Source organism: Rana temporaria, chromosome 2 (assembly GCF_905171775.1).
Source record: "Rana temporaria chromosome 2, aRanTem1.1, whole genome shotgun sequence".
Classification (NCBI taxonomy): Eukaryota; Metazoa; Chordata; class Amphibia; order Anura; family Ranidae; genus Rana; species Rana temporaria.
Window position 1 is genome coordinate 173,092,276 of NC_053490.1, and position 15,678 is coordinate 173,107,953.

A 15,678-nucleotide genomic window follows, 5' to 3' on the forward strand; every position below is an offset into this window, starting at 1 on the left:
TGGAACACGTTCTGTAGTGCAAAAATGCAAAAAGCACTAAACGTGCATAGGTGTGAATCAGGCCATGTGACTGAATCTGACACGGAGCTTTACCTCCGGGTTCACCACCACCATGTGATCGGGATGTTCGAACGTCACCCAATACGGATGTAGTTGCGTTCCTGGGAAACCATAGCAACTGCCAAGCAGATGAGGCCACACCCTCTCGTACTGCGGACACGCCCAGAGGTGGGCGGAAGGCGGCGCTGTCAGTGGCGGAGGTTAGCAGTGAAGTGTTGTGTATACAGGCTGTGTACACCGTTATCTACCATACAGAGAGCGATCGGCACAGCGACTCGTACAGGAACCCACCGTCTACGTACAGGAAGTAGGGAGTCACACACAGCCCAGTCCAGCCAAGCCGGGGATCGCCGATCAGGCTCCGCTGGGTCATGGATCACCAATACCTCCAGGCCGCCAGCCGGTACCAAGTGGTGAGTACCGAGGGATGTGTGACGTCATGGGAGCCGTGATGTCACCAGTGTGTGTATGTGCTGACAGCACTAGGCTGCAATGGGCCCGTCCTTTCCTGGACTGCCAGCTGCAATGCGTTCCTGCTATTGTCTGTATACAGCCAGTCCGATCAGCAGCAGCATCCATCCATCGTCCCCAAACAGTGGACCACTTTGCATTGTCTCATCTGGGGAGGGGAGCCCATTCTATACTATTCCATCAGATGTACATGGCAAGGCCTGCAATGGTGCTCATTGGCATCCCCCAGTATAGGATCAGGAGGCCATCACCTATACATATCACTCATCTCTTCTCTCTAATAAAAATACATTATATCCTGTATGGAAAAACAAAGGTGTGTGTGTATCTATATATAAAACACAAAATTGTATATATTATATATAATTTTGTGTGTGTGTGTTTTATATATAGCTTGTGTGTGTGTGTGTGTGTGTGTGTGTATATATATATATATATATATATATATATATATATATATATATACCGTATTTATCGGGGTATTGCGTGCTCCGGCATATAGCGCACACCCCTAATTTTGACCCGTTTTTTCCTGTACATAAAACATTTTATTACATTTTACTACTTACAGTTTTGGTGTCTTGCCCGGCGGCCTCGTCCGGTCCGGCGTCCGTCTGCACCTCGGTGGTGTCCTCCCGGCTTCTCCCGCGCTGTCTTCATGTCGAATCCCCGCTTACCGCGCTCAGTTTGAAGCCTCCGCCGACGTATACCGAGCGCAGTACACTCGGGTATGTTCGGCCAGGCTCGGCTTCTCACGCATAAACGTCACAGAGCGTGACTACGAGTGAAACCGAGCCTGGCCGAATGTACCCGAGTGTACTGCGCTCGGTATATGTCGGCGCAGGCATTCTAACACGGCGCGGGTATCGGCGTATATCTCGCACCTACGATTTTGCCCTGATTTTCAGGGCAAAAAAGTGCGCGATATACGCCGATAAATACGGTATATATACACACGTATATATAATTTTGCGTGTGTTTTTATTTTTATATAATATATCGTGGATTTTTAATATATATACATACACACACTCCTTTTTTTTTATAGTTTAAGGTGATATATTTTAATAATGCATACAGGACATAATGTATTTTTTTTACAGAGAATAGCTTGTGTGTGTGTGTGTGTGTGTGTGTGTGTGGGTGTATATATGTGTGTGTGTATATGTGTGTGTATATATATATATATATATATATATATATATATATATATATATATATATATATATATATATATATATATATATATATATATACATACATACATACATACATACATACATACATACATACATACATACATACACACACACACACACACACACACACACACACACACACACACACACACACACACACACTCTCTTGAAGTGTATCCTATTGTATTGCTTTTCCGAACAATCACAAGGGTCCTGGAGATTAGGGAACAAATGTTCTTTGAGACACAATGGTCCCTTTGTTGCCGGTAAAGACATCAGACCAAATGAGAAGTCCGTTCACGGCACAGTTGGAGAGTAAACAACAAAAAAAGTTGCACCCTACATGGCAAAGTTGTGGTTGGTTTGGCAGCGTGGCGTTGGCAAATAGGTTTGGCAGATCTTCATGTCATCATCCGATGAATTACCAACAAGACAGAAAATGGGCAGCACGCCAAGGGTTAAGGATGGTGAACCTTTATGGAAATGTTACAGACATGCTTATCTGATTGACGTGCCGTACGTTTGAAACAGCAAACAATCGAGTAGGCATAACTTCCCTTCCGATCTCTGGTGGAGTTGATCAGCTAGGAAGGAAAATGATCGCCTGTGTTGCATTAATTGGCAGTTCAGCCCTAGCTATCATTAAATAACATCATCTGATCGGAATGCAATGAAATTCATTAAAAAAGCATCTGAGAGCTGCAGATTGAGGCAACACCATTGATCCGTGTTTGGATGCCAGTCTAGACCCACCTGAGCCAGTCTGTCTGGAAGCTGTCACTGTCCTGGACTAGTCATAAGCAATCAGAGCATTCCCTGTCCGCACCCCCATGTATACACAAGTCCCTTGAATGCAGGGCAGGAAATGCCTTGGCCAAAGGTGATTGGTCTAATGTAATGACGGGCTCACGGGGGGTGGGGGGTGGGTTGGGACTAGGATCTGAACACAACCAAGCTTAAAGTGGAGGTTCACCCGAAAAGTTAATTTTTAACATTAGATTGATGCTTATTTTGTCTAGGGGAATTGGGTAGTTTTTTTAAAATCGAAGCAGTACTTACCGTTTTAGAGAGCGATCTTCTCCGCTGCTTCCGGGTATGGGCTGCGGGACTGGGCGTTCTTATTTGATTGACAGGCTTCCGACGGTCGCATACATCGCGTCACGATTTTCCTAATGTAGCCGAACGTTGGTGCGCAGGCGTCGTATAGAGCCGCACCGACGTTCGGCTTCTTGCGGCTACTCGTGACGCGATGTATGCGACCGTCGGAAGCCTGTCAATCAAATAGGAACGCCCAGTCCCGAAGACCATACCCAGAAGCGGCGGAGAAGATCGCTCTCTAAAGCGGTAAGTACTGCTTCGATTTTAAAAAAACTACCCAATTCCCCTAGACAAAATGAGCATCAATCTAATGTTAAAAAAAATTTTCCGGGTGAACTCCCGCTTTAAAGTGATTGTAAAGTCTTGTGGTGTTTGTTATTTTTTATAAGGAGGAAAACATATGTTATACTCACCTGCTCTGTAGTGTTGCAATGGTTTTGCACAGAGCAGCCCAGTTCCTCCTCTTCTCGGGTCCCTCTTTTGTGCTTCTGGCCCCTCCCTCCTGATGAGTGCCCCCACAGCAAGCAGCTTGCTATGGGGGCACCGGAGCCGAGTCACAGCTCCCTGTGTCTAGTCAGACACAGAGCCCCGCCCTCTCTCTCTCCCCTGATTGGCTAGCTGACTTTAACAGCAGCAGCAGCAGCGAATGGACTTCTGGATTTTGAACTGATGTAGGATTTTATTAGAATTTTCTCAAAGTTTACAACAAAAATGCCGATGTGGCAAATATTTCAAAGTATCATACACAATTAGAACAGAGAACTTATGGCAAATAATCAACAATATCAGGATAGTTGAGCGTTGAACAAATGAAACCCCGTGTTCATGAAACCTATATAGACGCCATGCTCTATTTATCTTGCCCAAATGATATCAAATATGTACTTCTATGTCTGGGCTTGCACTTGGATGTTAGCTGATCACAAGGGAGACTCTTTGTAGGAGGATTTGTTCAATTTCTGTGTATAATCCCTTCACTGGGTATATGTATGGAAGGGTTTACAACCACTATACACCTAAAGTTGGCCACAGATGGATCGAAATTCAGTTGGGTCAGCAGGGATCGTCTATGGCTGTTCCCATTCATGAGAAGTCAATCTAAACCCTCGTACACACGATCGGATTTTTTGTCCGAAGGGCGTTGGCCAGGAACTTGTCTTGCATACAAACGGCAAAGAATTGTCGGCAAACAAACACAAAATGACATATTTTTTCAGCTCTTTAGCGCCACCCTTTGGGCAACTTCTGCTAATGTTGTGTTATGGTGAGCATTGCTTCTGAGTAGGGATGAGCTCCGGCGTGTTCGCACAGTGCATGTGCATGGCACGGCGCTGCGCTAATCACAGGCAGAGAGACATTTCCCGATCTCTGCAGCCGAGCAGCGGGAATATGTCTCCCTGCCTGTGATTAGCGCAGCGCCGTGCAGACTTCCTGGCGGGCTCTGCACTTGCAAAGGGAGAGTATCTAAAGAGGAGACCCTAGTAAGTTACCAACACCCCTGAGTTACATAGGAAAAAAGGGAGTTCCCCCAGGGTGGGGCTTTAACAGTAACAGTTAATTAAGAAAACGTGTGATTTCAATAAAATGTATTATATAATTTAATACAAAAAGTATGAAAAAACTGTTTAAGAACAAAGTGCATAGATGCGTGATGGACTCATCCACAGGGATAAATTCAGGCCCTACGCGTTTCAGAATAAAGTCCCTTCTTCAGGGGCCAAAATCCGTGTGGGGGTTGTACTGTATACAATAGAAAATACAATAAAGCATATTACAAAAAAGTGTTCATGGTACATAACAGAAAAAACATGAGGTAAAATCTGCACAATACACATAACGTACCCATCACCACGTATATGAACCATGGAGGACCGGAGGACACCAAATCGTGCACTGTGCGAACACGCTGGAGCTCATCCTTACTTGCGAGTTTGTAGTTTGGAGTTTTGTCCGACGTACTTGTGTACACACGATTGGAAAATCCGACAACACACAATTGTTGGCGGACAATTTTAAAGCATGCTATCCCACATTCGTTGGCGGGAAATCCAACAATTGTCTGATGAAGCATACGAATGGTCTGATTTTTCGACAACAGCCTGTCATCACACAATTCTCATTGGATAATCCGATCGCATTTACGAGGCTTTACGATCAATTTAATATAAACAGGTTTGTTGGAATATCAGCGCGTGCAGCCAGTTTTAGAATACAATGACACAGCGGGGAGGATTCCCCATACGCCACAAATGTGTGGATGAGAAAATCGGTTTTGTTTGGTTCAGCCTGCTGACTGAATGAAAAAATGGAACTGCGTGTGACCAGCTTAAAGGGGTTGTAAAGGAATTTTCTTTCCCTAAATGGCTTCCTTTACCTTAGTGCAGTCCTCCTTCACTTACCTCATCCTTCCATTTTCCTTTTAAATGTCCTCATTTCTTCTGAGAAATCCTCACTTCCTGTTCTTCTGCCTGTAACTACACACAGTAATGCAAGGCTTTCTCCCTGGTGTGGAGTGTCGTGCTCGCCCCTTCCCTTGGAATACAGGAGAGTCAGGACGCTCTCTACGTTGCAGATAGAGAAAGGAGCTGTGTGTTAGTGGGCGTCCTGACTCTCCTGTAGTCCAAGGGAGGGGGCGAGCACAACACGCCACACCAGGGAGAAAGCCTTGCATTACTGTGTGTAGTTACAGACAGAAGAACAGGAAGTGAGGATTTCTCAGAAGAAATAAGGGCATTTAAAAGCAAAATGGAAGGATGAGGTAAGTGAAGGACGACTGCACTAAGGTAAAGGAAGCTATTTAGGATTTTTTTTTTTACCTTTACAACCCCTTTAAATGGTGACAACAGAGATGTGATCGGTGATTTATGATTGTTGAAGGAAGGCAATGAAACAATGGTGGTTCATTTCTTTTTGTTAAAGCTTTGTTGTCTTTTCAACTTGGATCTCGGTAAAGATTTGAGATCTTTAACCCTTTCCTGCTTTGTTGGATTTACACGGTATCGTTGTTGTCTGTGAGGAAGGAGCTGACTGGATATCTGTAATGATCACTAAATCACCTACTTGTGTATGGGGAGGTTTTAAGACTTTGGCTTTGTGTATGAGGGGGGTGGTAACTATCTTATTCTATTGGAATGTGTTAGTTTGGTTTTATTGTTGTGTCTTCGCACTTTATTTTTTATTATTAGGAGTTCCAAGTTCAGTCCTGGAATGTGTTTATGGCCTGTATGATAAAGAAATGCTAATTACAAGGAATTGCTCATTGCATTATATTTCAGTGACTTGCAATGTAGGTTGTTTTCTTTTTCCTTTGAGCAATGTGTTACCGGAGTCTGAGAACAGGGTGTGCTCCTTTTCTGATTACACAGATTGATGTAGAAACATGAGAGTGACAGAAAAGAAAAAACCTTCAACCTGGGTTCACATTTGTATGGACACAGACATCGCATGTGATTCGCACCCGCTTTGCTGTGCCGATCGCGTGCAATGCGAGTGAATGCGCACAAAAAAGGACTTCTTTGCACCCGCACTGAAATCAGATCGCATAGATGTTCTCACCTATGTGATCCGATTTCTGCGCACTGCGATCTGTGAACCGATCTGGGGGTGTTGTTAAAGTGGATGTAAACCCACTCATCCTTTCTAAACTACTGCCATAGTGCTGATCTATAAGGATATTCATGCCTCCTGCATGTATCCTTACCTGTCAAATGTCTCCCCTCTGTCTGTTATAAGAACTGAAAAACTGCAGGTTCTGTGGGCGGGTCTGTTGTCTGGAGCTCTGTGGGTGGAGTCGTGATGTCAGTAGACCAGGGATCCTCAAACTACGGCCCTCCAGCTGTTGTAGAACTACACGTCCCATGAGGCATTGTAACACACTGACATTCACAGACATGACTAGGCATGATGAGAATTGTAGTTCCTGAACAACTGGAGGGCCGTAGTTTGAAGACCCATGCAGTAGACTCTGTGATCCCAGCGAGCACGGACAATCGCGAGCATGGGACGATGTCCATAGACGTCCTCCAAGAATAACTAGACCGCGCTGTAGTCGTCTTTTGGCTATGGCGCGGTCATCAAGAGGTTAAAAAAAAGCCAAAACAGCAATAAACTGCAGTTTATCAGCTTCAGTGTGCATGGAGCCTTAGGGCCCTTTCACACGGGTGGATCAGTAATGATCCGCTCGGTGTGTCCGCAAAAGCTCAGCAGGGATCCTCCGTAAAATCCCCGCTGAGCCGTCAGCTGACAGGGCGGTTCTCGCACACTGTGCAGGGACCACCCTGTCTTTCCTCCTCTCTCCCCTATGGGGGATCGGATGAACACGGACCGTATGTCCGTGTTCATCCGATCCGATCCGCCAGACGGAAGAAAAATAGGATTTTCTTCCGTCTGAAAAATTGGATCAGTGCGGAGCCGGATGATTACGAGTGTCAGCGGATGGACACCCGCAATCGCATAAGGACCCATGTATGTCCCGCAACGGATGGATGAAAATGCGGACATACGGTCCGCACGTCTGAAAGGGCCCTAAGTGGTTAAACTTCCTGCATTTACACACAGAAGTTTGGTTACAATGTTTCATGTTACAAACTTGGCAGACTGCCTGTTTTCTTTACACACAGAAAAGTGTATCACTTTGATCTAAGAAGGAAGCATTAGTTACAATGTTTCCTGTTAAAAACTTGGCAGACTGCCCAGATATTTTCTTTTGACAGCTGAGTGAGCAGATTAGTCTCTCCACTTGTTATAAGAAAGAATCGGCAAACTCTGCATTGGAGATCATCAAGGGGGTTGAATCGAGATCACGATTATTTAACAATTGTCCCTTGTGTTTTCACTGCTATCTCCTTCCCTCTAATTAGAACCCCCAAATATATATATATATATATATATGTATATATATATATATATATATATATATATATATATATATATATATATATATATATATATATAATGGTAACAAAGATAAATCCGCCCTGACTGTGTTCCCACCACTGCGCTTATGAACAAATAGTGATAATCAAATTGGCAAAAGAGTGAAGCAGCTACTTTAAAAAAATCAAACTGTGAAAAACATATTCTAAAATTAGTGTAATAAAATATAAGCAGCGCTGTAAACAATGTAAGATGAAATATCAGTTTTCACAGGTATTCAAAAATAATGCTTATGTCCATAAACATCACCATGTGACAAAAGTGAATATGTGCACAAATTTCAAAAAATATATATAAATGTGTTTAAATATTAATTAAAATAGAAGTCCATAAAACACATCAAGTAGGTTTGTGCAAAAATAATAATAGCTTCAAATCTTCCACTATAAACACCCTAGAGAATAAAATGGCGGCTGTTGCAATACTTTCTGTCACACCGTATTTGCGCAGAGGTCTTGAAAGTGCACTTTCTTGGGAAAAAATACACTTTTTTTAAATAAAAAAATAAGACAACAGTAAAGTTAGCCCAAATTTTTTTTTTGTGAAAGATAATGTTACACCGAGTAAATTTATACCCAACATGTCACGCTTCAAAATTGCGTCCGCTGGTGGAATGGCGACAAACTTTTACCCTTTAAAATCTCCATAGGCGACGATTAAAAAAATTCTACAGGTTGCATGTTTTGAGTTACAGAGGAGGTCTAGGGCTAGAATTATTGCTATCGCTCTACCAATCGCGGCGATACCTCACATGTGTGGTTTTAACACCGCTTTCATATGCCGGCGCTACTCACGTATGCGTTCGCTTCTGCGTGCGATCTCGGCAGGATGGCCCGCGTATCTGGCTCCTAACTTTTTTAGCTGGCTCCTAGATTCCAATCAAATTTGTCAAACCCTGCTCTACAGGCTGCGTGGCTCACTGTGATCAGTGAGTCAATGAGACGCGGCTAATCACAGATCGGAGTAAGGGGTCAATCCAGGCCCCTTACCACATCATCAGCCAATGACAGCTGATCACGTGATGTAAACAGAGCCAGTATGTTTTTATTACAAATTATGTGAACAGACTGCAGTTCCGCTTTAAGGGATGAGCAGAGCAGGAGAAGATTTCAGGAACAAGGCCTCATTTACATGGCTGTACGGTTATTCAGTCTGTGTTCTGACCCGTACATTGGCTCCCGCCATTGGCTGAGGGCACTGATTGGGTGCTGTTTTTTTGCTGCCGGTTTTGCAGCATGTTTGTCCGACAGAAGCCGGCCCAACAGACTGGCTGACATTTTATTGTACCGGCCGATGTCTCCCGACATTTGGCTCGTGTGTATGAGGCTTTATTCTGACACTGGCTACATGTGCTGATATTCCATCGTAAAGCCTCGTACACACGATCAAATTATCTGACAGGAATTGTGTGATGATAGGCTGTTGTCGGAAAATCCGACTGTGTGTGTGTGCATGCTCCATTGGACAATTGTCAGATTTTCTGCCAACAAATGTGGGATGGCATGCTTTAAAATTGTCCGCCAACAAATGTGTGTTGTCGGATTATCCAATTGTGTGTACAAAGCTCCAAAGTACAAACACGCATGCTCAGAAGCAATGCTAACCATAACACAAAATTGGCAGAAGTTGCCCAAAGAGCTGAAAAACCACGTTGTTTCGTATTTGTTTTGGCCGACAATTCTTTGCCGTTTGTATGCAATACGAGTTTCTGGCCAACGCCCTTCGGACAAAAGTCCTACACTTTGTTCGCAGAAAGTCCGATGTTTATGAGACTTTCGAGTGGCATTGTGGGATCTACGTTCAAAGTGGGCAAAACTGCCATATTGTGAAAACCTAAATTTGCCCCCTCGTGAGGGAGATTTACTAAAACTCCTGCACTCAGAATCTGGTGTAGCTGCGCATAGTAGCCAATCCGCTTCTAACTTGTCCACTATGGCCTTCGCAATAAAACCTGAAAGCCCATTTGGTTTCTATGAAGAGCTGCAGCAGGTTTTGCACTCTCCAGTGTTAGTAAATAACCCCATGGTGTGTCTTATTTAGGTACGAATGTCACCCATCTTATATTCTGCAGCATTATGTTTTTGTGGAAATTCCACTTTTATAAAAAATGTATTCTCTGGAAAAGCCCTTTTTATTCATTTATACACACACGTAGATCACTGCTGAATGGAAAGAATTATATCATAAGTGCTGCGTAACCACAAGATTCTTTTTATAAACGTTCTTCCTGCTGAGCAGTTTACACGTGAGACGAGATCGAATTAAAAATAGAATACTTTCTCCGCTCTGATATGGGGCTTTATTTCACAGTGTTTGTTAAGCAGCAGATTGATGTGCTGGGTGCTACAGTCCTTTCCTTCAAACTTATTGATGTTGCTTTTTATGCCAATTGCATCAGGTTGTGTGTTTATTTTTTTTATTTTAATTTTTTATTATTTTTTCCTTTTTTCTTTTTCTCTTTTAAATCTTTATTTTTTTTTTATTCTTTTTTTTTTTTGTATATCTATGTTTCTTTAAGTCTCAGAAAGTGCCACACTTGAGGAAATGAGTCAGCCTGCTTCAGTCGCTATACTTTAAATGTCATGTTATTTACTTTACATCTTTTTTTTTTTGATAACCGAGTTCTTGATATTTTAAAAGATAACAACTGAGGTAGATTAACGGTCATGTTTTCTGGTAATATATATACAGTTGTGCTCATAAGTTTACATACCCTGGCAACATTTATGATTTTTTTTTTTTGGCCATTTTTTCAGAGCATATGAATGATAACAAAAACATTTCTTTCGCTCATGGTTGGTGTTTGGCTGAAGCCATTTATTATCAATCAACTGTGTTTACTCTTTTTAAATCATAATGACAGCAGAAACTACCCAAATGACCCTGATCACAAGTTTTCATACTCTGGTGATTTTGACCTGATAACATGCACACAAGTTGACACAAAGGCCCCTTTCACATGGGGCGGATCAGTGATGATCCGCCCCGTCAACCTCTGCTTGATCAGCAGGGATCGCTCCGTTGATCCCCGCTGAGCCAGCGGATGACAGGGCGGTCCCTGCACACTGTGCAGGGACCGCCCTGTCTTTTCTCCGCTCTCCACTATGGGGGGATCGTCTGTCCGTGTTCATCCAATCCGCCAGACGGATGGAAAAGTAGGTTTTTCCAACGTCACACTTTGGCGGATCGGAGCGGCTCCATAGAGGAGCACGGAGCGCCCGTTCAGGTCCGCAAAAAAAACAGTCAGGCTGACCTGAACAGGCCGCCCGTGTGAAAGAGCCCAAAGGGTTTGAATGGATATTAAAGGTAACCTTCCTCACGTGTGATCTATTTGCTTGTATTTAGTGTATAAAAGGTCATTGAGTTTCTGGACTCCGGATAGACTCTTGCATCTTTCATCCAGTGTTGCACTGAAGTTTCTGGATTCTGAGTCAAGGGAAAAGCAAAAGAATTGTCAAAGGATTTGCGGGAAAAAGTAGTTGAACTGTATAAAACAGGAAAGGAATATAAAAAGATATCCAAGGAATTGAGAATCTCAAACTCTAATCAAGAAGTGGGAAATAAGGGGTTCTGTTAAAACCAAACCACGGTCAGGTAGACCAACTAAAATTTCAGCCACAACTGCCAGGAAAATTGTTCGGGATGCAAGGAAACACCCACAAAATACTTCAGGTGAAATACAGGACTCTGAAAACATGTGGTGTGGCTGTTTCAAGATGCACAATAAGGAGACACTTGAAGAAAGATGGGCTGCATCTTCGAGTCACCAGAAGGAGGACATTACTACGCAAATGCCACAAAGTATCCCACTTACAATACACCAAACAGCACAGAGACAAGCCTCAGATCTTCTGGCACAAAGTCATTTGGAGTGATGAGACCAAAATTTTACTTTTTAAAAGTAAAGCTATATTTGGAGAGGAGTCAACAAAGCCTATGATGAAAGGTACACCATTCCTACTGTGAAACACTGAGGTGGATTGCTGATGTTTTGGGGATGTGTGAGCTACAAAGACACAGGGAATTTGGTCAAAATTGCTGGCAAGATGAATGCAGAATATTATCAAAAAATACTGGAGAAACATTTGCATTCATCAGCCAGGAAGCTGCACATGGGATGTACTTGGACATTTCAACATGACAATGATCCAAAACACAAGGCCAAGTCCACCATTGGCTACAGCAGAATAAAGTGAAGGTTCTGGAGTGGCCATTTCAGTCTCCTGACCTCAATATCATTGAGCCACTCTGGGGAGATCTCAAGTGTGCAGTTCATGCAAGACAGCCCAAGAATTTATAGGAACTGGAGGCTTTTTGCAAAGAGGAATGGGCAGCTTTACCGCGACTTGGGATCCGACTTGTGTCGCCCCACATGAGAAATTCCATTGAAGTGAATGGGAGCCGTCTTAATATACACTACTGAAGTCGCTCTGACTTCAGAAAAGGTTCCTGCACTACTTCAATCCGACTTCTAGGCAACCTGTACCCATTGATTTCAATGGAAGTTGCCTCCAAAGTCGGATCTCCATCTTAACTGAAGCAAATTTACAGGAAAAGAAAATAGTTTACTCAAGCAAACTCACTCCCTCCCTCCCTCCCTCCCACAGAGCCAATTATTCTGTGATTGGCCACAGCCAAAGTCGCCTGTCATGGAGGCGACTTTAAGTCACGTTGTAAGTTGCTCCAAGTCGCCTTGCAAAGTCGCGCTATAAGTTGGGTTGCTCCTGTGTGAACTGGCACTTAGAAATAAATTTACCTAGAAAAATGGTGACATGTTCAATACTTATTATACCCGCTGTATCTCCCAGGTTTCAGCAATGAATGCACAAATGTTGATTAGACCAATAATATTGGCTAAGGTCTTTGGGTTTGTTGAGTACTTGTTCGTTGGCCGCATTCTGCTGAAAGTAATTACAGGACAGTGGCTGTGTAGTCATCAAGGTGTTATCTCGGCTCAGTAATTTACAAAGGACTGGCTAGTCTTGTGTCACATGGGTGTTGCTCTAGTTGTCTGGTACATTCCTTATTAATTGCACAGTGAAGGGAATATGCCTCATTGAGGACACAATCCGTTCAGAAGAACTTCTGAATATGCAGCACTAATGAGAACAGATTGCACTGCCTCCCATACTATAGAAGAATACTGTATACAGGGTACTATTCTATAAGACTGTGCTCTGTGCACACTCCTACACACAGAGATTGCAGGCACAGATAGATTTCCACTTTATCTTACTGATAGAAATGCCAACTATTTTATTTATATATATATATATATATATATATATATATATATATATATATATATATATATATATATATATATATATATATATATATATACATACATACACAGAGCTTTTTTTCTCAGAAAATAGGTGCAGTAACTCAAATACAACCCGCTCAGATGTCACAAACAGTCGAAGGGTCTTAAAGGGGCATTAAATACCAGGATTGCATTACATGCAGAGTTCAGGGGGTTACATACAGAGTACAGAACTGTCACTTGTAAACTTAACCACTTAAGGACCAGAAGGATTTACCCACCTTAGTGGCCAGGCCATTCTTTTGCGATATGTTACTGCGTCGCTTTGACAATTGCATGGTCATGCAACGTTGTACCCAAACAAAATTGACATCTTCTTTTTTTTTTTTTTTTTTTTTCCACCAATAGAGCTTTCTTTTGGTGGTATTTGATCACCATTCCCTTTTAAAAATGTTTGCACTATAAACAAAAAAAAGACCAGACAAGTAGAAAAAAAAAAAGATATTAAAAAAAAAAATGTCTTCATCATTTTAGACCAATATGTATTCTTTTACATATTTTTGATTAAAAAAAGATTGCCTGCCAGGATATAGGAGCCAAGAGCTTAACGCAACTCAGGGCGATGATGTATTCTGGAGAGCTCAAGTTTGAGAAGAGGACCAGGTCTGTACAGGTGGAGGGAGGAGTGCATGGACTCCATTCGTATGAGAAGAGATTGTTCTGACACTACTGAGCCACATCACTTGCCACCACCCACCATTCAGAATGTAGCAGCTGCCATCATTGCATGCCTTGTGTGTAGAACCTTTTCCAGCTGCAGCCACCTTACCCTTGATCCATGCTACTGTCAAAGGATTCTGGGTACACAGAGGAAACCATGTTACTGATCACCAATTACTACTGTGCCTGCTGTTTTTACAATAAAAGTATATATAAAAAAATTAAAATTAAAATCGCAATAAGTGGTATATTGATTGGTTTGAGCAAAAGTTATAGCGTCTGTAAAATAGGGAATTTATTTATGGCACTTTTATTATAGGTTTTTATATTTTACTAGAAATTGGCGGTGATCAGCAATTTTTAGCGGGAGTGCGAAATTGCGGCATACAGATTTGACACTTTTTTGGGACCAGTGACATTTATACAGCGACCAATGCTATAAAAATGCACTGATTATTGTATAAATAAAACTGACAGAGAAGGGGTTAAATCTTTCCTAGGGAGGTGTTTCTAACTGGGGGGGGGGGGCATTGTACTTGCAATGTGCTGTTTTCAGGTGCAATGCTCTGCAGGCTCCAGAGAACAAAAAAATAAAAATAAATGCAAATGTTTTTACCTACAAAAGATGTGCATTTTTTAAAGTTGAACTTGCCTACAGAAACCTGATGAAACACTTGTCTTGCGGTCGCGGCACATTATTCCCACTGTAAATTGCCTTTTTGGCAAAACCAGCCTTTTTCAACCACAGTGCTTTCTGGGTTCTTCAGGGGTGCCTTGGCAAAATGCCTAGAAAGTGCCCCAAATCGCTCAAAAATTGTCAACAAGCCAGAGGATGGATCAAGCCTGCCTTTTTGTTACACAAAGTCGAAGATTTTTATTGTGCAGCGTTAAAAAACCTTGGACACCATGTAGGGCTGGGGGAAAAAAATAGATTTGAATCTTGAACTGAGTTGCGAGGGCAAATCGATTCAGATTTTGACCGAATCAATTTTTTTTTCCATAGGCCCAGTGCTCCACGGACTAGGCCCGAAGCCGCAGCCTTGCCTAAAAAATCCTGCTCGCTGCGATCCTGGGAAAAGGCTGCGAGGCAGGACGCCGCTCGCGGTCTTTTCCCAGGATCGCAGCGAGCTGTGGGCAGGATTTTTTAGGTGAGGCCGTGGCTTCGGCCTAGTCCTCTGCCTTTTCCCAGGATCACGGTGGACTAGGCCGAAGCTGCCGCCTCGCCTAAAAACTTAGGACCGGCGCGGTGTCCATCAGAAAAAAAAAACTTGATTCGAATTGTGAATCAAGTTTTTTTTAAATCGCAGATTTTTTGGGGGGGCCAAAATTGCCCAGCTCTAGCACCATGTGGGCCAGCTAACCACTGATGACATAGGTTGATGAGGAGGACTAGGTTGATGAGGAGGACTTTGGTGCCCGAAGATGTCCTTGTTTGGTTCTCTCCTCAGCAGTGGGGTAATGTTGGCTGATGGAGAGAAACGGAGGGAGAAGAGAAATGCTGAAATACTAGTCAGTGCCAGTATTCAAAGGTGTATTTGCTTTGGAGGAATAAATCGCCTCGAATGTTGGCTGTCTTACGTGTGTGGATGCTGCTGTGTTATGAGCAAATTATTTGTTTCGTTATTTTTTTTTTTACATTTTCGAATGTACAAAACGAGGGGGTGCCTTGCGATGCAGAATTTCAAAGGATGCCTTGACTGAAGAAAGGTTGGGAAACACTGGTCTAAACACCTGACAGCGGCTGTTTGGCGGCAATCTGTAAAGTATTTCAGAGAAGACTGTGATGTTAGCCTTCTACTATGAGACATGTATACAGTACAGACATTAAGATTTCCAAAACTGGTTTTATCCGTTTTTTTTCTTTTCAATATGTTGTTGTTTCAACAAGATCATATAATGAAAATGTAAAAACTGTAAGATTGGTGTTTG

At 42.6% G+C, this 15,678-nt stretch overlaps 1 protein-coding gene across 2 annotated transcripts in view; it reads left to right on the top strand.

The window, feature by feature from the left end:
- The first annotated feature begins 211 nt into the window (after positions 1-211).
- The window catches only part of NDFIP2 (Nedd4 family interacting protein 2), a 138,114-nt gene continuing 122,647 nt past the window's right edge, over positions 212-15,678 (top strand). Inside the window, exon 1 of one of the 2 annotated variants that reach the window (XM_040341430.1) lies at positions 212-473. In XM_040341430.1, coding sequence (XP_040197364.1) covers positions 432-473 — 42 coding nt within the window. In that variant the 5' untranslated portion in view covers positions 212-431. The remainder of the gene's footprint in view (positions 474-15,678) is intronic. The other variant, XM_040341431.1, reaches the window with a different exon arrangement.